General features: G+C 35.3%; 1 protein-coding gene across 1 annotated transcript; it reads left to right on the plus strand.

Annotated features, from left to right (window-relative positions):
- Window positions 1–20,528: 20,528 nt before the first annotated feature.
- On the plus strand, window positions 20,529–22,952 carry LOC123539890 (uncharacterized). Its single transcript, XM_053549167.1, has 3 exons — window positions 20,529–20,921; window positions 21,695–22,071; window positions 22,799–22,952. Exons 1-3 carry the CDS (start codon window positions 20,598–20,600, stop codon window positions 22,950–22,952), a joined length of 855 nt encoding a protein of 284 aa, XP_053405142.1. The 5' UTR covers window positions 20,529–20,597.
- Window positions 22,953–23,550: the final 598 nt, after the last annotated feature.

Consider the following 23,550-nt stretch of genomic DNA (forward strand, 5'->3'; position numbering starts at 1 on the left):
AATCTGTTAAAAAGTATTTGAGCTCTGGATAAACACAAATCCCATAGGGGTCCGTAACGGACCAAGGGTACATTGATTATTTCGCAACTTCATCAAATCGCTCAAATTGTCATTTTTGATGTTGTCTGAGAGTGTCAGTATATGCTTCAGATGTAAGATATAATCGTATTTGAGAGCTGCAAACCTAGACATTTCAGAAATATTTTCGAAATAAGTTTCGTGTAATAAATGTTCTTTCTACGGAAGCGTGAAAGGGCCATCAGACGCTAATACGTTTTAGTACGTTAAGGCTGCGGAAAGGATATATCAACGTAAATTATTGTAGTTAGTAAGTCAAAATTTCGAGTTGATATCTCGAAATGTTGAGTTAATATCTCGAAATTTCGAGTAACTAACTCGAAATTTCAAGATATGTAACTCGAAATTTCGAGTTAGCGACTCCAAATTTCGAGTCAATAAATAAGATACACCTGGCACTAATGCTTAGTAACTCGAAATGTCGAGATACGTAACTCGAAATTTTCGACTTAGTAACTCGAAATGTCAAGATATGTAACTCGAAATTCCGAGTTAGTAACTCGAAAGTTCGACATAGTTACTCGAAATTTCGGGTTAGCGACTCCAAATTTCGAGTCAATAAATAAGATACACCTGGCACTAATGCTCGTCCGTAAGATAATGACCAACTTAAGGAAATGGTTTTCTTCAACAATTCTATAACAACGCTATAAATTCTTGTTCAAAATCGGGAAAAACATTCACAAAATTCAATTAGTGATATACTTATTTTGTACTGTTTTAAATCTAAAGTCTTTTCTAGACAGTAGTGTTCGAACAGTGAAAGATATATGGAATTTGCAAACACGTACAATTAATAGCGACGATGAACTTGAAAACTTACAAAACTGGATTTTGATATTTTACAAGTTTCCCTAAACAAAGAAAAAGCATCACTCGAAAACAACAACAGCTCAAAATGGTTATCGGACAGGTGAATTCAAAGAACTATCCTGTGAAACTAAATGGGAAAGAAAACTTTCTTTCTTTCATTAAGCAGACAGATGGGAATATGTAGGCGCAACTTTCATCAGTGTTTTCCTCACTGAAAGTCAAACAGTTTCAGTTTATTTTTTTGTAACGTTATTTTCACTGAGCAGCGCTTCGCATGATTGTCTGCCCTTCAAACGGTTTACTGATATTAAAAAATACTGCCTTTAATTAGTATGATATTTGACTATAAAAAAAATGAAAACACCACAATTTCGAACTATTTGTAAACATTGCCCTGCAGAAAAGCACGCATTAGAATCAAGTGTAGCTTATATACTTTTTATTTTGAAAGATAATTTGAAATATTTACATTCACTATACATTTTATTTTCGTAAAACAACATTTGAGCCTCCATGAGAAAACCAACATAGTGCATTTGCGACCAGCATGGATCCAGACCAGCCTGCGCATCCGTGCAGTCTGGTCAGGATCCTTGCTGTTCGCTTTCAAAGCCTATTGTAATTAGAGAAAGCGTTAGCGAACAGCATAGATCCTGACCAGACTGCACGGATGCGAGGCTGGTCTGGATCCATGCTGGTCGCAAATGCACTATATTAGTTTTCTCATGGTGCGGCTCATTTGTGTAATAATATCAAGGACTGTCTTTTCCGCTAGAATACACGCCTAATCTGAGGCAATATTAATTCACAAACAACATAAACAAATGGCATCGTTCAAAACTTCTTTCAGACCTTGGGCGCCAAAATTTCAAAAAGAGATTCAATTATAGCTTTTACTAAATGTTATGACGGTAAGAGATCAAAACTGAAACGACACGACTGTATGATTTTTCACTAGATTTAACAAAAAAAAACAAGGAACGTGGATAATAATTGAACGGGCGGATCATTTTGGCTACATTGCTTAGATGTCAAAACGGTCGATATCTTGACATTTATTTTGATTTTTTGATACACCTAGAAAGCAAACAACTCATTGTTGTAGCGAGCTACCGTAAAAATGTAAATATACGACGTGAAAGCTATTTTTTGTGCGTTTATACAATACTAATTACATTGGGACTTTTTGCAAATCATCCTAGAATCACAAGAAGTCACACTTTTGTTTATAACCGTCTTAACGCATAGAACAATAGCGTTTAATTCTTAAGTATAAACAATTAGTAAATGGGACAGAAGTATTCGGGATGTCCTTTATATTAGTTATATTAGTATTTTCAAGCAAACATTTCTTTGTCACTTTGTTCGAAAGAAGGGAAAACACCGTGTTCAGCATTCACCTTACATGGAGCTAGCAGGTTATCTCCCTTGTGTCAAATGTTCAGTGTTCACTGACTATGTACTTTCATGTATTTACAATAATGCTATCATTTCTATCAAGTGATAAAACAAACAGTATATATACAATATGCATGAAATAGACCAAAATGCTGTTGAAATATATTTTCTACCCGTGATACACGACTTACATGACTTTAATAAGAACGCTTTCTAATGGATAAAATATCAAATAATCGTTTTATGCAGGGGTCACACTGGGAATTTTTTTCTCTGAGCCACTGCTTTTTCCGAAGATAAAATTATGAGGCCAACAACGGCGAAGCGCATAGCATTGACGTTCTTGTAGGACTACATTATATGTACCAAAGTACTCATACTACTCAAGAAATTAATGTAGTTATTACATATTTCTTAGTAACCCTTTAAAAAGCTATTTAGAAAATCAATTTGTGTTAATTTCTAAAATTATCATTTTTATAAACATCTGCCATTTAATAAAAACAATCTGAAAATCACATTTAAAATAAAGATGTCAAAAAAGAAAAAAAATTGTTTAAAAAAAAACAGTGTCTTATTTTGCACATTGTCTATAAGTGGGTGGGGTTCGATGCCTTCGCATGTTTTATTCTCGAAAAATACTTTAAAATAAGAGCTCCTTTTGCAACAGTTGTCATATTTTTCTTAAATGTACGACTTTTTATTGGCTTTTTATTAAGATTGCACTAAAAAATCTCGTCAGAAATGACAGAAATATCCGAAAATCACGGTCGCGAAAACTTTTGACAAATTCGGAAAACGTAAGTTGGAATTAAATATTTGATAAAATACCTATGTTTTATTGCTTCTCTATCATCATAGCTATTCAATACTTACAATTTTTGCTTGTCTAAAGCATTTTTATTTGTTTTTGCCCAAACTAACCCTCGGCAATCATAGAAAATTTGTCTAACGGCCGACTGCTCATAAAATCGTATTATGTAAGTGGTGTTTTGGGATGCTTATCGTCTCTTTGTAGTTCATGTTATGGGGAACAGTAAAGAGTTTTAAGAAGTTATAGTTGTGATAGTTGATTAAACCTGTAAGAAGCTCCATTTGAAGTAACCAAGCAAAAAAAAAAGCAGGCTCGGCTTGATTGAGTCTATTCATGAGAGACAAAAGTGCAGCACCCTAACGCCCCCTAGTACCGGGTAAGAATCAGGGAAAGGATTAACGTAAGCTATTAATCCTCTGTCCAATTCCGTTATCACTTTCATTGTAAACTATTCATGAAATTATTTAAATAAATAAAGTATTTTTAAACCAATCAGAAAGTTCTGTTATTATCTTTATTCTCCATTTTCAAGTATGTTTGCAGTAAAGCGACATACATGTTGTATATATCCCAAAATTTATTAACTCAATGAACCACATGTTTACATCAAATTGTTATTATCTGTACTATTTCTATGACAATTAAACAAGAAAACAAGGTTACAATATGTCTCAGATGGAAAAATTAAATTAATACTACTCGGTGCAGTTCAATTTAGCCCCCAAAACAACAACAAATTTAAGTAAACGACACTCATCTTTTCGTAGATACTATCTATCATATATAATAAAATAAAAAGTTCTATAAGTAAACACAATTAATATAATTTTGTCTTTGATAAATGATTATTTATAATCAAAACCAATTTACTGAATTGATGGAATGATATACCCCATACAATTTAAGCCTAATAACATTTAGAATGATTGTTGCCTCTATAAAATCAGGTTATTAAATGTAATCAGATTGCAAGAAATAAATATAATAACAAAAAATGCTCAATGCTTAGACAGTCTGTCGCCAAAAGCCAGACCTTCTTTTGAAAAGATCATTTTGCAAAATAGGAAAATTAAATTTTAAATCACAGACAACATAAAAAGTTTGGAAAGCAAACATTAAAGTGACATTATGCGCATCTAATCGCAAACAGTGTGTTTTTGGTGAATGTTTTATAAAAGCAATTTTCGGTTGCTGTGCATTTAAATGTGTTAAATTAACGACAATGCCGCATAAGTATTTAAAGTTGATTCTTTAGAAATAAAAACGTCATAATAAAAAATTAATCTATTTTCGTCTTTGCGTAAGTGATTACTTATCAAATTAAAACATTTCTGAAGTTGATGGAAGAAACTCCTCATTTAGCTTACTTAAGAATGATTGTGCCTCAGTAAAACAGGTATAAATGTCATCAATTGGAAATAATTTTAATAGCAAAAAAGCTCTAATGCTTAGACAGTCTTTTCCCAAGCCACCTTTTTACACAGAATCATTTGCAATGGAAATTTTTTATCAGAAATAGTTTAAAGTCAACTTAATATTAACATATAAATGAGCCGCGCCATGAGAAAACCAACATAGTGGCTTTGCGACCAGCATGGATCCAGACCAACCTGCGCATCCGCGCAGTTTGGTCAGGATCCATGCTGTTCGCTAACGGTTTCTATAATTGCAATAGGTATTGATAGCGAAAAGCATGGATCCTGACCAGACTGCGCGGATGCGCAGGCTGGTCTGGATCCATGCTGGTCGCAAACCCACTATGTTGGCTTTCTCATGGCACGGCTCAAATGATCAATTTTGTGCTTCCTTAGCTGAGTGGTTAAGGTAATTGGCTTCAAACAATTGTCACTCACCAATTTTTGTTCGAAACCTCGCTTGTGATGCACAATTCCTAAATCAAACATGCAGAAGTACGGAGGAGTGACAAGATGATAATTAATATTTTCTTTCATGCAACGTCATTTTTTAAAAAAATGTTCTTTGAAGTCGTAGAGATGAAACCAAGAACATTTTCGAGATTTTCTCAGAGGAATGATTGTAATCGATAATATATCAAAATGGAATAAAAAGCATCAATTTAAAGTTACAAAAAAGAACAAGCCTAACCTATTTAATATTCATGCTTTCAACTGTTTCGTCTGCAAACTCACATTCAAACAAGAAATATCTTTAAAAACGATGGTCGGCGAATTGTAATAAGGAAAGAAGTTTATGAATTTTTCATCTAACATTCATCTTTCATCTAACATTTTTCAAATTGCAAAACTAAACACCGCACTTTAACAATTTAAATGGTTCTCTTTTAATTTTTCGCAAAGGCTTCGTAGGGTTGCAATTTTGTTTCGTTTATCCTTAGACGAATAATTACAACAGTAGTTTGATGAAGATTCATGAAGCGGTTCATGAGAAGAGGTCATTAAACGTGTTTATATTTTTTGCTAAATTGGTCTCTATCCCCATTTGTAACAAAATAGCAGGAGACCTTACGATATTGTTACACATCGAGTTTGATAAAAATCCATTACATTTTAGTGGTTAATGCAAAGACAGGCATATCTACTTTTAGCTATAGTGGTCCCTAATAGGGCCCAAGTTCCTATATAAATAAATTTGGAAGAGGACCTTATAATGATGCTCCAGACCAAGTATTACAAAGATCCACCAAGCTGTTCATGAGACGCTGTATAAAGGCATTTCTAGTTTTAGCTCTAGCAGCCCCTAAAAGGGGTCAAATGTCCCAGCTGAACAAAGTTGGCTGCGGGCCTAATAAAGATGCTACAAATCAAGTTTGATTAGAATACATGAGAAAAAATCAATTAAAGAATTTTATTTATTATTTTTATTTATTTCTAAAATAGGCCAACTGATCCCGCTTTAACAAAAGCATATTCGCTATTCATGAATCTTTGGAGAATGACGTCACACCTATAAAAAAGTGAAGGTCAAGCAAAACATACAAATGTAGTTATTTCAATATTTCTGTTTCATAAGCAAAGTTTGACCGTAGTCATATCACATAGATAAACTGTATGCAGCGTACCTTCATTTCAGTGTAATGAGATTCAGTCATTATATAGCATATATATAATGAAACAGATTTCAACTGAGTTCAATATTTGCATACAATACTAAAGAAAAATATTCATATATAACAAATCAGTTAAATAATATATAACAAATATATCAAAGCAAACAAGTACTCATTTTAATATGCAATCTGAATAAGTCACAAAAGCAAGAAACCTTTTCATATACAGACGACAATTGTAACAAGAAAAATCTTTTAAAAAGCACTTCTCTACATAAAAGACTCTTATCACACCCTTATTCATGTGATACGCAGACCGTATGCAGCTCTTTCTTTAATTTGATATATGTTGGTATTTGAACATGTTTTTATCATATTTATTAAACTTACTTATCATTTTGAGATATATCAATATTTTTACTAAATATACTGAGCCAAAGTTAGCTTTAAAACTGTGAACAGCGTCGTTTAGGATAAACGCTTTGTCTACATTTCACTCAGCGTAGCACAATCAACAGAGTGAAAGAAATTGACACTTTCGTCCAATCAGGCAGAGAGTTGCATAAATCTTCCATATTGATAAATTATCTATAATACGTTATCAAGTAGTTTGATTTGCAAACTGAAGTCACGTGGCATAGGTAACGAAAACGAATTTAGACGGCGTCGCCGAAAAACTATAGAGCGACATGCAAGTACTTAAAATACTATTAATATTAAATAAATGGTTCAGTTTGTACATGTAAAACAACTTGCTGAATTGAAAGACGGATTTCTTTCCATTTATCGAAAATAATCAAATGATTATTAAATCATAAATATTTTTGATTTTGTTTTAACAAAATCAGTGATTAATTTTCTTAAGAAAAGCCTCTACTTCGTACCTGATTAAAGAGTAAATCATTCAAATAAGTCAGTTGCGCTGTAAGATCTTCTCTTTAAATGCACGATGTTCTCTACAAGCCAGAATGAGAAAAAAAAATGACTTCATTGTCTGTAAACCATATTGTTTAAATGGTCCTATTGGCTTAATTATAGTAAAGGAACCAGCGTGGAGCCATCTGGTCTAGTCGCGTAATGGCGGACAGGTTTTTGAACACCAATTCTTCACTTGACATGACCACAGAGGTCTAACTTAAAGCTGTTTTCTGTTTAAATTTCATTTTCGTTGACTGCTAAGCATTTCTTGTATGTGACGATTTAGTAAGTACCTTCATCAAGAAACCAAACGGACGAAGTCACCTTGCCATACATTTAGAACTGCACAATTATTGACAGATTGCTTAATTCTAGATGCCTGGAGATAATCACCGCTGTGTGACCATCTGGAGAAACATCAATTATACAACCAGACATCGGAGCCTTGCTGCACACTACATCTGTACACTTGTCACTTCTAAGACGTCATAGAATATAATTTGCAGAATGTGAGAAGTGAAACTTGTTCGATTATACGTTTCGTAGGAAGCGATTATTTTGTTAGCTGAACAATATAAACGTTTCAAAACGTATTTACCGACATTCCTGCAAATCTGTCGTAAAGTGAGGAGTAAAATTCAAATTGATACTGGTTAAATTTGGTCTAAACTGTTCTTTGGACATGATATTGTCTGTGAAAAAGAACACGTTTTTATACGTCTGTCCGTCCGTCCGTCCGTTAGCATTTTCGTGTCCGCTCTGTAACTCTTGAACCCCTTGAAGGATTTCAAAGAAACTTGAAACAAATGTTCACCACACCAAGACGACATACAGAGCGCATGTTTTGGATGTCACATTTCAAGGTCAAGGTCACACTTAGGGGTCAAAGGTCATATGAGTGTGTTTCGTGTCCGCTCTGTAACTCTTGAACTGCTTGAAGGATTTCAAAGAAACTTGGCACAAATTTTCATCACACTGAGACGACGTGCAGAGCGCTTGTTGTTTCGGATGACTAGCTTCAAGGTCAAGGTCAGACTTAGGAGTGAAAGGTCATATATGGCTTTGCTGTGTCCGCTCTATAACTCTTGAACTGCATGAAGGATTTCAAAGAAACTTGGCACAAATGTTCATCACACTGAGGCGACGTGCAGAGCCCATGTTTTGGATGACTCGCTTCAAGGTCAAGGTCATACTTAGGGGTCAAAAGTCATATATGACTTTGCTTTGTGTATATTGCTCTGCATTGCAGTGCTCTTGTTTTTATTTGGCAAAATACCTTTTTGTTCTCTTACAATAATTTGTTTTTGAATTACTTCCCTTTTTTGTTACTATAAGTAGTTTATTTTGAACTTTTTTATTATTGGCAGTAGGGAATAACTGAGACCACTTTTCTGTGGTACATCCAATATTTAGATGTATTTTGACATAACTTTACCTAGTAAGAATATTTTCATGTCCTTTGGGCTTCAACATTCAAGTTCTTTAAATTTTGCTCCCATCCTCTGATGTAACCCTTCGGGCATATATTGCCCCGCTTGGCGCTCTTGTTATTCAACTATGTTCGTTTTATTCTACGGACAGATCTTTTAAAAAAATTTACATTTATCTACAATAATAATTACTCCATACATTTCAACGAACACATTCAGTGAAATCTTACGGTGTGTAGCAAACACTGAATTCAATGAAATAACTTTAGATTTAACACATCTGCATTGAATTACTGAAACACTTTTCTTTTAAAACTGTACGAGTTAAAAACCTAAAGTTTGCCACAACGAGTAAAACACACATCCAGAAAGATGACCTAATTCTATATGCCTGATTTAGATTTTCTACGCAAAGTAACTGTCTAGACACACGAATGATATAAAACACAAGTCCCTGTTAACAGGCCATTTTCCTATATTCTGCCAGAACAATCCTTAATCCTACGATTAGCTTTTTTATAGATAAAATCATAAATAGCGCCATACCAAAGAATACATTTTTATCAAGATATCACGGAATAAACAAAAATGTTTTAGTTTCTATGGTGACTGACTGCGCCCCATCCATAACTGATTTATTCGAGATTTCATGTTCAGTTTGTCCTGTGAGACCTAGTTTGACGTTACTGAAGCGTTTAAACGCATTTATCAAGAAAGAATTCTTACTAAACAAACATATTTAGAGGCGTCAGTTTTGACCTTATTTGTAATTTAGAAGCAAACATAATATTATATTGTAATAAAGACGTTTTAATTTTGAGGCTGTCTAATTCCCCCTCCGGATAGAGATGTGCCGAGAACGATCAGTCACTTTAAATTTGTCAACGCATTCCGGTGAAAACGAATCTATGCTAGTTGCTGATAAGGGTATGATACGCACATGTAACTGCTGTGTACGAGTCCAAATGAATTCAGTATTGTTCTCAACACTGTTGAATTACCTCTTTATTTCTCGTAAAAAGTCGCCCCGACTTCATCTCAGTGTTGTTATATTTTCTGGTCCTTCGGGATAATTGATTTCAACTCATTTAGATTTGAAGATTGAATACTGCTTAAGCCGGTGCTAGGGGGCGTGGGCAGTGTTGCATTTCCATTACTGCTCATGAACAGACTCAATCAAACCGAGTCTGCAATTTTCACTGTTTGCCTTGTTCTCGGTGCTTCCGAGGGATCTACTTTCCAGATTTTATTTACTTCACAACAGCGGGTGTTTAGTGCTGTGTGGCGGCCGTAAAAAGTCGCCCCGACTTCATCTCAGTGTTGTTATATTTTCTGGTCCTTCGGGATCATTGATTTCAACTCGTTTAAATCTGAAGATTGAATACTGCTTAAGCCGGTGCTAGGGGGCGTGGGCAGTGTTGCTTTTTCCATTACTGCTCATGAACAGACTCAATCAAACGGAGTCTGCAATTTTCACTGTTTGCCTTGTTCTCGGTGCTTCCGAGGGATCTACTTTCCAGATTTTATTTACTTCACAACAGCGGGTGTTAAGTGCTGTGTGGCGGCCGTAAAAAGTCGCCCCGACTTCATCTCAGTGTTGTTGTATTTTCTGGTCCTTCGGGATCATTGATTTCAACTCATTTAGATTTGAAGATTGAATACTGCTTAAGCCGGTGCTAGAGGGCGTGAGCAGTGTTGCATTTTCCATTACTGCTCATGAACAGACTCAATCAAATCGAGTCTGCAATTTTCACTGTTTGCCTTGTTCTCGGTGCTTCCGAGGGATCTACTTTCCAGATTTTATTACCATAATAATTGACGATTGGAAACAACAACAAACATTAATAGATAGTTATCTTCATGTTCTTCTCAGATAATACGTATGTTTATCTACAGGTGTACTTTATAAGGCAGAGTTTTACATGCATGAACACCTGAGATGTAATTCTTATAACTCCAGATAAACCCATTTAAGCCATGATCTTTCAATATTTTCTCCCAGTGCAAAATAAAATTAAAAACAAGTTTTAATTGAATTTTGAATTACGGAATTGGAAGAGCTGTCCCGTCAAATATGAAAAAGATATGGACTCGAGTCCAATACGGCAAAAATATCGAAGTTTGGACTGTAGGTTTTGAATTTTACTAAGTATACTTAGAAGCTGTGAATGCATTTTAAACCACATAGTACACTACTGGTTTCTGTTGTGTGGTCGTGCTAAAGAAAGAAGAAACGTTTTCAATTGCTTAAAAATATATAGGTGTGAAATAATATGTATATATATAAATGTATAATGCAATTTGTCTGCCTTGCATAAATCGTTTAACCTTTACACAATAAAGCGTTGCTAATTTCGCAGTTCGAAGTCCGACATAGCAACATCAACAACATTCTTTTAGACAAAATGAATGCTTGTGTCAACATTAAAAAATGAATCTGGCACTAATAAGAAAGCTGAAAGCAATATCCAAAATGCTCTTATAACAAAAAACTTTAAAACAACACTCACATATGAACCTACTTGTCAATGAGGGATTTGGAAAAATCAAATGTTTGTCTTTTAAAACTTTTTCTGCGTCTGTGTTGTCAGAAATTGCCACAATTTATTTTCCTTAAACCTGATATCATGTTTGGACATTTGTGTCATTTCAACTTCCTCGTTAAAGCAGTTTGCTGACTTCGTTATTTGTCAGTTACCGTTAGCCTCATGGTGTTCAAATTACATAGTGTATACCTGATCTTTTTTCGTTTCTTTATTCATTTTTAATCAAGTTACGGTACGGAGTGTAATACATCAACATAAGTGCGTTTTCAATGTAAGCCGCCACTCGTAGTTTCTCATATGTACGAAAAACATTTTAGAGTTTATCTGAAAAATCGTTAAATGGACAAATAACCGATAAAACACTATAAACAAGGTTCTTGACTCCTTCTAACAGCTTTTTAATCGATAAAGTGTTCATTCACAAATCGGTTTCAATTTCGTGACAGTTTATAAAAGGATTTAAGAAATTAATGACGCCGGGATTAAGAAACCCAACAATAAATTTATGCTTTAAGTTACTTTTTTCACACGATCGTTTATGTTATCACGTTTTATTATAAAATAAAATATCGAAGCTATTAGACATTGAAAAATTATGTTGATATTTTGTATCAGATACCATGCACATTACACCATTTTACAAAGTAAATGCACCTATCAAACTAAATTGTATCTGACTTGTGTTTCTAAAATCAGGCATATGATATCATTGCCGTAACGGGGGCAAAGTTAATTTTAATATTTGCCAGTGGTTTCAATCTTGTTCTATGAAAGTTCTACATTATCAAATGATTCTCCACTTTTGGAGCCAGTAACCAAACGCTGTGTTTTAGCTTATTTTATAATCAGTGTTCCATAAGGCTTTTAATTTCATGTTAAAAACTGAAATGCTGCTCAGTGTCCATTCAGAGACTACACATAATTGAATAGTTAAGAAAACTATTCATAGTACTTTCTATTATGTTAAGCATATAGTCAAACCTAAGACAAGTACATGAGAAGACAGTCATCAAACATTGGATTTAACAAGAGAATAATATATCTTATGTTCAGAACAACATACGCGACAGCCACATTTTAATTAAAGGCATTATGACCCTTTAATGTATATTTATAAAGTAACTTACAGAATGGCAATTGAGCTATTGTTTACTAGTTTTCTCTGCATGAGGTGTCTCATATTATACATAGTATTTCGGGGCTTATCCTAGTAATACGTTTTTAGATATGTCTCTATGGTAACCATTTTACGTCTTTCGTGCACTATGAAATCATATTCAAATATATTAAATTGTGGTGGTTTTCGTATCCCTTTTCCTTCTTTAAAGATTCATGATGTACTTTTCCTTGTTTATGTAGGCAGTGTTAATGTCAGTAACATTGTGTTTATTGGAGTATTATTATTTATTATGTAGTTTGCTGTGGTTTTCAACACTCATTGAATGGTATTCCTTTGCCTAATATGTAAAGAACAATTTAGAATTTTCTTTTAGGTTCATAAACAGAATATTTTGTGACATCATGGAAACTTCCAGTATCTTCGTTTCCAAATAAGGCACATATATCTATATAATTATGTTATAAACAAATATTTTTTAGGTACCAGAAAGTACTAGAAATATTTTATTTTTATGTATACGGAAACGTTTTTCTAATCTTGTTATCGTTGGAATAAAAATCCAAAAGCAAAAATTTGTGGTTACAAATTAAATACAGTGTTTAACCTGCATTAGTGGACATCTGTTTATAGCCTAGCCCTGTTTAGAACGGTCACCTTCTCGTCTGACTGTGTGTGTTCCAGAATGACTTCAAAATTTCAAACTGATATGAGCGAAATCTTCAATATGTAATAAAACATGTTTCCATTATAAATGTTTCACAAAAGAAAAGGAATTGTCAGCTATGGACAGGAATATCTGTGTCTCAGAAAGGAAATACTCTTTTAATAACAAGACAAATGAGTACCTCATAAATCACGACAGCAAGACACAATGTCTGGGAGTCTATTAAACGTATCACAGCGAGACACAAACACAACGGCATTTGTACGAGTCGGATCGTGTAGGCTTTAGCTAGTGATAAAACATTTTTTTATGTTGTTGTGTTTATTGTCACGCCGACACAGTCATAGGTCATATGGTTACTTTCAGGCGTTTCGTGGTGGTGGAAGACCCCAGGTGCCCCCAGGCATTATTTCACAACAGGTGGACACCTGAGAAGGACTGGCTACCTTACGTTATCCAGCTGGGTGGCTTCCTCACATAAAGAATTCTACGCCTCAAGTGAGGCTTAAACCCACATCGGTATGGGGCAAGTAATTCCAAGCCAGTGACTTTAACCACTCGGCCTCGGAGAACTTCTAATAATACAGTAAAGAATTGTGTAGCAAGAACAAATAACATCACTGGAACTAATAAAATCACAAATAACATTATTTAATCGTTGCGCCAGACATTTAGTCTTACTTCTACGTAACACGTACTGTTTGTTGTTGCACACACGTGAGCATTTGAGTATAATATCATATGAAATATGACAATGGATAACAGACATTTATTGAGTAATGAAGCTTATTTTTGCAAGCAGTAAAACAAGTATGTCTGGACCCTAATAAAGAAATAAATACAATGTACATTGACCGAAATGCTTGCTTTTGTCGTTGGAAAAAATTATTAGACACAACACGAACGCACGAAATAAATAAATTTGTTTTTCTCTTATTGTCATAGACTTTGTTTGAAAACAATGTACAATCCCCAATGTGATATAAAATATTGAATACACTACATAATTTTGCATCTTACCTCAAATGATAATGTTAGTAATAAAGAAAACGATAATGGTAAATAGCTTTTGTGTGTGACCACATTTTTAGCAATATTAGGCTATATTTCATTTCCTCCCTTTGAAGAAGATGGCGTATATCAATTTTTTTATGTAGACCGTAGACAAATTTATTTTCCGATCAATGACTAATGAACTTGTCACACTTCCTAAGACGAGTGTTTATGATCAATAGATGATCTCTGTTATTTTGAAGTTAATGTGTCAACGGTCAAGGTCACAGTGTTCAGTGACTACTGTGCTCAAACATGATAGGATGATTGCCTGTAGCCAATTCATTACCCATAATGCCTTTGTGATCAGTAGCTCAAAGATTACAATGGCCTTCAGACTGAAACCATTTTGGGGGTTCCAAAGCTTTGGAGCAGTGAACGAAGAGCTCCGACTGCCATACATCATGGTTTTAGTTTTTGGCGTAACTAGTGACATCGTGTCTTGTGATCTTAGGTTTCTGACCGTTTTATAAACTTGTATCATATCCCTAATATAGACAGGGGACTGATTGAGTAAAGCCTTAAAGGTGTGGGACAGAACCTTGTACTGCACCCTGTATTTCACTGGCAATCAATGGAGCTCCTTTAGAACCGGTGTTATATGATTGCGACGAGGTGTCTTAGTAATGACGCGAGCTGCCGTGTTCTGGACATGTTGCAACTTGTGAAGTGTGCTGTTTGGAATACCACTTAACAAGGCATTACAGTGGTCTAACCGTGAAGTAACCAGGCTGTTGATAAGGGTCTTTGTGGCATCACCGGTAACATACCGTCTGATGTGACCTATTCTGTGTAGTTGTGCATATCCATCCAGGCATACAGAGTTGACTTGTTGTTCCATATCCATACTGTTGTCAAATACTGCCCCAAGATTCCTAACATATTTTGTTGATTTTATCACAGTCACCGACCTTCACCGAGACGTCATCAATGTACTTGGAGTTATGCTTTGATGTGAATAACATTACCTCCGTTTTATCAGCATTGAGCTTCAGTGTGTTGCAATGCATCCACGAAACAATTTCAACCAGACAGCTCTCAATGCGGCTCAAAGCCTCACTTCTAGCCACAGCCTCATCGGCGTAGAAATGACGAAGAAGTACATGACGTCTGCATATGGCACCCACGGGTTTAGTGTATATGATATAGTTCTTTGGACCAAGTACTTATCCCTGGGCACACTGTATTTCATCAACATAGGCGTCGACAACTCACCGTGAACGCACACAGTTTGATAGCGGTCACTAAGATATGATGACATCCATGCATTGGCAAGTGCTTTGTCTGTGACTCCAAAATGATGTTCGAGCCGGTATAACAGTATTTGGTGGCCAGTCGTGTCGAAAGCTGCAGACAGATCGAGTAGCACGAGAACTGTTACAGAATTTAGGCCGAGAGATGTGAGGATGTCATTCTATACCTTTATCAAAGCTGACTCAGTTGACTGAAACTTTCTGCAAGCAGACTGCAGTCCCTCATGTAGCTTATTTTCACTCAAGTGCCGCTCAAGACGCACATCTACCTTTTCTAAGTTTTTGAAATGAACGGGATATTAGACACATAGTTTTTGAGAATATTTGCTTCAAGGCCTGGTTTCTCAAGCAGGGGTCTTTGGGTACATAGCCTAATTCCATTGATGTATTTATGATACAGTTTACCTCCTGTAACCCGTTAAAAACGTATTTCAACTTTGAACGGAAAAACTAGTGATACCTATTTTTTTTCTTTTTTCTTGTTGTCGTACAATATGGAGGTCAGTGCCTTTAATAACTAATGTGTTTTAAAAATACAGGCAATACAATTACAACTTTCACCATTCACATCGTGAAAATTATATCCAATGTAACTGTAAATACCGAATAACATGAGCATCGCAAGACATTATGTAACGCCTAACCGTTTATGCTAACAAAATATGATATCTTATGAAAGTGGCCTGTACAGAACAGACATGATTGAATAATGTGGCTGAATTTTGCCGGTAGTCAAACGAGTATGTATGGATAATAAGAAAATTGAATACATTGATCGAAAGGCTTGTTTTATCATTGGAAAAGACATATTAGACTTGACACGCACGAAATACATTTCTTTGATCTGTTTTTGTCATAGATGGTTCTGAAAACATAATGCTACTATAAGAGTTATATTGTACCTTATCTTAAATGATACTGTTGGTAATAAAGAAAACGCAAATAATATGTAGTTTTGCGTGGCTCCTCTTTCTTTTTGGTCTGATTCATAGATAGATGATCGTGTATGATCAATAGGTTGGCTCTTTTATCTTGGGGTAGGTGTGCCATTTGGCAAGGTCAGATTGTTCATAGTTAAGTAATAAAACATCATAGTTATACATTACCCATGAAGCTTTTCAGATTTTGATCAGTAGCTCAAACATCACAGTGACATCGAGATTGAAAAACAGTTTCTGATCCAAAACTTGGAAAGTCAGATTTGTAGAATGATTAGCTGTGGTTAGTATTATTATCTTATTTGTATTCCCATCTTATTTTGGGATCAGTATGATCAAGGTCAAGATTACAGTGATATCAAGACTAATGCGGTTTCTGGTCAATCGATGAAGAAAGCTTTTGCCTATGTCCACCACACTTATAACATCATTATCAATGGCATTTTCAGATATTATAATATATCTATGATAACGCCTATTATGTTCTGGTTAAAAAGTCAATCTGATAACGGCATTAAGACTTAAATTTGTTAAGAACCTAAATATCTAAGGACCTTGAGAACACGTTGACCTATTGCCGTCAAACTTCATAGCATTAGCGATTGCCTTTAGTTAACAGATGAACCTTTTATTTTGGGTTCCAGGACTCAGTATACTTGTGACTGCAAATACCAAACACACGTACCTCAGATATGCCGTCAAAAGTACATAATTGTTCTACAAGCATATCTTATTTGTATACGATCACTTTTTACTAGACGTAACATAATATGATCAATGAAACTATTTTTATAAGATTTCTAAATGATAAAGTTTTTCCACATTTCTGTCGACTCTATAACTGGTTCTGATGGTTTTTGTTTAGATGTGTAATTTTGACCTTAATCTTGCTACAAACGTCTTTCAAATACCTTCATATCTTTATAACCGATGTGTTAAAGACTTGTACCATGTACGTACCGATAAGTATGTCCAATGTAACTGTAAATACAACATAATTTATCTTCCCCAATCTTAGATAGAGTCGATTTGCAATTTAATGTCTGGAATACATTACGAATACTAGTAATTCCAGTTTGAACGACTTTAAGCTTAATTATTGAATCTTACTTCAAAGATGATGTCCATGTCTAGTAAAGACGATAATTCCTGTGGCTATTAACAGCGCTATCCCGGTGTACCTCGTGGCTAGCAATAACTGATATAATAATATTAACAATAAGTAACATAGTGATTGCCATTAAATGAGACAAGGCTTAGTGTCTAATCCTGCTTTTCTAATACAAGGGAAGAAACAGTTTTATATGGTACTTAGTCATCAAACATTGTATCCCCGTGCAAGCAGTATAACGAAAACAAATTTGACACTTTAAATTTCAATATGGCTTATCCAAATTTGTTGGTATGAATAAGAATTGTCGTGTTATTTGTTCAGTGAAGAGTTTCAGCCATCGAAACAGAATGTTCATGCACTAATTTCTCCAACACGAGTTTAATTAAAATCTGTTATACAGAGATAGTCACTCCATTAACTTAAGACGTCTTTCCCGTAGGATACCATTTACTCAAACGATTTGCATGAGATGATGTGTGATTGATTTAGCGTCTCTTGTCTACAAATTCATTTAATGAAAGTCTGAACCAGTTATCTAACAAACTTCTGTATTAAGCAACGATGTATTTACATACGAGTTTATGAAGACATGTTATATTTATGATTTACTACATTCGAACATAACTTGCTAATTGATTTACTTACAACTACATCAAGACGATTGTAGGTACATATTGCAGCCAATATTTTGGCCGTTTTTTAATGTATTGCAATTTCTCGTTCTAAACGTACTGCGTTTCCGCGTCCAGTATAATTTATGGTCTTAACTTACAAATTGTAAAAGGAAAATGAATTTGCTTTAAAGGAAACATTTGCATACCGTATCTGACTGTACATATATATTTGCAGTAAATTTTATCAAATAGAGTAAACTATTGTTGTATCGGACACCCCGGGTTCATCGGACAATACGAAAATTGCACCCCGACGTTTAATCTAACCACTAGCTACGCCCAATGTTTTTCTTGTTTACATTTTGACTAATAAACATAATGTGGAATGTATGCGGTAAAATGATTGGTCAACATTTTGTAACGGCAATTTTGGTTGGAAGAGAAGAGTTTCCTCAGAGTGACGCCCCTTTCACGACCTTGACGAAAGTCACTACTGGCGCGCGATTTGAAACGTCATATTGAACACACAAAGTACGTAGCAATAACGAAACATCTTTGTATTATTTTGTAAACGATATATGAATATATGGTCCAGGAGCATGTAAACATGACACAAATGCCTAAAAAATGATATCTCTTCCTAAAATATACAAAATATAAACTGTCCGATAATCCCCAGTTGTTAAAATTCAAAGTTTCTTCCGTTTGGGTTTATCAGACAGTCTTATGCCGCCTTTAAACTGAGTATATCATTAATCTATGGCCAGTTTGAACTTACTGTGCTTATTTTTTTTTTGTCTAGATGGGTTCATCAAACATTCTTGTATCACTTCGTAACGAAGAAATTGGAATTAGATCTACAGTACCTAGATCCGCAATTAGAATGCAATCCTTACTGTAAAAGAACTTGAAGAGTTGTACCAGCATGAATGGTGTTTTGACCACCCCTTTTTGTTTCACTTGCACTTAAAACTCGCAAAACTTGTGATGAAATATGTTGGTGTTTCGGACATTGTTATGCACACGTTAAAAAGATGGAAAAGTGATAAAATCAGATCAACAAGATATGAAATTGTTACGGATAGTCATGTATTCCTAGTTCCTAAAGTAGCCCCGCTTGTGACTGGAGAAGAGCGCAATAGTTTGCTTGAACTTTCTGATGATATAAGAATGCATTCATTGTGAGCATTCCCGAAATCAAGCAGTTGACATTCAATAATTGAAAACATAATGACAAAATTATTCATACTTTACTAAGGAATAACAATAAATGAAAAGAAACTTTATTTTTCTTTTTGCATTTATTCCATTAAATAATATATGCCCATACATATAGATCTACATAATTGAGAGCTAACATTTTGAACCAGCATAATTGGGATGTTTGCTTCATCATTATTCTAATTAAAGACCTGCTCCAGTTTTACCCTGTTATTGTCACTGAAAAAGCATAGAAATTCGGAGTATGAACAATGACGCATATCAAAATAGTTAATATTTGATCTATATATATAATTCTATATGAAATACCTGAGGTTTTGCGTGCTAAAGTGCGGCGCGTGGCCGTTAACTGTTACCTATTGTAATATCGGGTTGCATATATATGCACAATAGAATTTGAATAGCCGCGGAGCAGGGCTTTAAGGCAAACGTGTTCATTAATGCCATTGTATATTCCAAGGCGAAAACCCCTTCTACTGGACTTTTTCCTTTTGCGACCTAAACGTGTGCCACTAAAACTGTGACTTCTTGCCCTATAATTAGCAAGTTTCATTTAATGGTTATATTGTTCCAGATATGCCCAAAAAGGGGAAAGGGATGAGATGCCAGTATGACAGGGGTGATATGGAACGGGCGGTTACAGAGGTTAACGTCGGCAACATGAGTCTACGCAAAGCGGCTGCTACATTTAATGTTCCCCGGTCAACTTTGCATGACAGGATAAGTGGTCGAGTGGAGACCACGGCCACACCGGGAAAGCAGCCCGTTTTTCCTGCCCATGCTGAACGTATGCTTGCCGATAAGGTTAAGGAGGCGGCAGAAATGGGTTTTGGTATTGATAAGCAGCAATTGAAAGCGAAGGCCGCACGACTAGCAACAGCCATGCATCTCAAAACACCGTTTAAAAACGGCGTTCCTGGTGATGACTGGGTAAACAGTTTCATCAAGAGAAATTCTATTAGTCTCAGATCGCAAATAGCACTGTCTACGGTTCGAAGTCGAATGTTGAATCAAACTGTGACCAATAAATACTTTAAAGAGCTCGAAGATACAATTAACAATTTGAACTTAAACGATAAACCCAATTGCATATGGAATATGGACGAGACGTCCGTTTCTTTAACACATAAACCTACACGCGTGTCGCGGCGAAGGGGATGCGCAATGTTCCTGGGCGGGTTGGGAATTCAAGAGAATCTGTTACTGTTACGGCATGCGTTAATGCCGCAGGTCAAGACGTCCCGCCTATGGTCGTGGTCAAAGGGAAAACAAAAAAGTCACTCAACGCATTTAATGTGACCGAGGGTCCATTTGGTACAAAATGGACATATCAATCAAAGGGGTGGATGGAGGAATCTCTCGGTACTGAATGGTTCAAAGGTGTCTTTGTTCCCAACATAGGCCAGCACAGACCCCAGATTCTGATTTTAGATAGTCATAGCTCCCATGAGACCTTGGACATCATATAATGCGCTAGAGCGGACAACATAACATTGTTTGCACTTCCTCCGCACACTACGCAATGGCTGAATCCTCTCGATAAGACAGTGTTTGGACCCTTTTCTAAGCAGTACAACCGGAAATGTACCGAGTTCATGTCACAATCTCCGAGCAATTTGGTATGTAAATGGGTGTGGCCTAGTCTTTTCAAGTACGCTTATGAAAGGACATTTACAAAACATAACATAACGAAAGGCTTCTCGGCATGTGGCATTTATCCACCTGACAAATCAGCCATACCCGATAACGCATTTATGCCTTCTAATGCTTTCGACACCTTTACCAGTGAAATGGACACCGCCGCGTTCAGCAATGCCCTCGACGAGTCTGCTTCGAACAGAGACCAAGAGCACCCCATGCAAAAGAATGAAATGGTCAACGAGCCTAAGAGTCAGCTTGAAGAGAGAAACCCGTACGATGTAAGTACCTGATGTGGATTTTACATATGCATATATAATAACATATTAAAAAGTAAAATGTTCATTACATAATAACTCCTATAAACGTAATTATTACATGCACCAGAAATAATAATATAGGTTTATAATTATAATAGTCGATTGACCTGGGATGTTGTATTCGGCTCCAGTAAATTTTTCCAGATTTGATCTCACGAGGCGCGCAAGCGCTGAGTGTGATCCGATCTTACAAAATCCACGAGAGCCGAATACAAAATCCCAGATCTAGCTTCTGTTATAATGAGCCTTTTATTATATATCACCACCTTTTTGTTTGTTGTAATGTTATCGAACGAATTTTTCAATGTTTATTGATGCTAATCTGTGTCGGGTTATACATATCTTATGAAAGTAGTCCGGCAGCATACAATACAAAAGGTACAAAACGGCATGTTCATATATACTTGTGAAATACAAACCGAGTTTTTGACACACATGTTATTTATATAGGTTTATGATAAAATACAATATTCTTCCTCCGTCATTGATACTATAACTGAAAATGAGAGTTAACAGTAAAAATGAACTTGCCGCTATTCTTTGCACGGGCATCTACATTAGCCCGTCAACTTATTCAGTACTGCAACTGCTACTGCTACCGTTGGCGCTACAGTCAACCACTATCACCACTACAGCTTGTAGTATTATATGTTGAAAAAAATAAATAAAATCAATGTTGTATGTTAGTAATACGATTTTTATCATCATTATTATAAAAACACTGTTTTATTTAGGAATTGGATGCTGAACTTCTGGGAACAGCAGATGACAGCGGAACATTAACTTTAGAGTCGGTAACTGCAGCAGAAGTGTTGGATGCAATAATGCGGTCCGAAATGAATGTCAACGCTGAAGGCAGTGGGATTTTACAAGAATCAAATGAACACACAATAGAACCGCACAATTTCACCATAATGGAATCGCCTACTTCCTCAATCGGTCAGGCACCGGATAATGTGGGTCAAATCCCCACGCCCGAGTTGCTACAAGATACTCATACAATATCGGTAAAAGTAACATCTCCTAGCGAAGAAATTGATCGCATATTTGCTCTCCCCAAGCCAATTACGTCAGTAGGCAAGTCTTCAAAAAGAAAGTTGACGTCCCGCAGGTATGCATGAGAACTTTCAAATTGTATAAACGTTTATAACATTCAAAATCGGCCAAAATGCTCATCTTAAAATATCATACATAGGAAATAATATCCTTGTGTTTGCCGATCAAGTTATAGCTAAACTAAAATCGAAATGTACAGACTTAAAACGTTCTATATCGCCGACAGGTTTTAACCATGTTAAGGGTGTTTTGGCGTAAAAAATGTTTGTTACCGGTATCCCGACCTACCATATTTTTTTTGCCCTATTCTTAATGTTTTAATGTTAACAAAAAGTTTCAAAACTGCACTTCCTATGCTTTAAACATGGTCCGAGATGTTAGAAATTAATTTACTGATGCTCTAAAGGCATAACCCCTTTATTTGTATTCATTTATTTTGACAGAAAAGTCTCAATTAATAATAAAAATGAAAAAAAACCCCTCTAACCTGCTTAACCTATTTTCAGCATGTTACCGGAAGCAAAAAATATTAAGGCCTTATATATATATATATATATATATATATATATATATATATATATATATATATATATATATATATATATATATCAGAATAGCATTGCTTTGTGTTTCTGAAGCATAAACAGGGTAAATATCATCATTGCAACAAATCACAAAGTTCAATATTCCTAATAATTGCGATCGATTTTTAACGAGCACTGATCGATTTGTTCGTGTAAGTTTCCGTCATCGTGTGTTATATATTCTTTTTTCTTGTTCAGGTTACTCACCAGTGATGAAATTGTTAGGGAGAAGATGGAAATAAAGAAGAAGAAAGAAGAAGAAGCATTAAAGAAGGAGGAAAGAAAACTAGCCAGACTAATGAAACAGGCCATGAAAGAAAATATCAAGCCGATTCGCAAACGTTTAATATAAGGAACATAAACTGTGAAGTGGACATTGTGAAATTTGGAAATGGAAATGAAAGCTAGATTGTCAACGTTAAATTTTACAAAACACACATGTTTAATATGATGTTAACTGAGATAATCTTTGAGATCTAAATAAAATATGTTGCTTTTTTTTTAAAAAGTCGAAAGTGTCCGATAAACCCCGCCAAAAATTTACCGTCCGGTTAACCCCGTTTTGCTGTCCGATACACCCCAGTAAACGTCCGATACTCCCCTTCAATATGTTTACAGACAAAAACATTTATAACCTATGAAGTAACTTGGCCATTATCGGACTGTGCGTTTAATTTGCTCGAGCAATATCAGCTGTACGTAAAAGACAAAGGTATGCCGAAGTTAACCGTGACGTAGCTCGTATATGTTACCACGTTCCTGGAGGTGTCCGATACAACCCCAGTTTTCTCTAAACTCGTCGATTGATTCAACAATGGAGAATCAAAACAAAGGTCCAGGTCGAAATTTCAGAATTGAAACCCGAATGAGTATGAATCATGTACGCAGTAACTGCACGAATTTGTTCGTTCACATCTTCTTTCTAAAGTACAAGGGATAACTTTATTTCT

This window comes from Mercenaria mercenaria, chromosome 8 (assembly GCF_021730395.1).
Source record: "Mercenaria mercenaria strain notata chromosome 8, MADL_Memer_1, whole genome shotgun sequence".
Taxonomy (NCBI): Eukaryota; Metazoa; Mollusca; class Bivalvia; order Venerida; family Veneridae; genus Mercenaria; species Mercenaria mercenaria.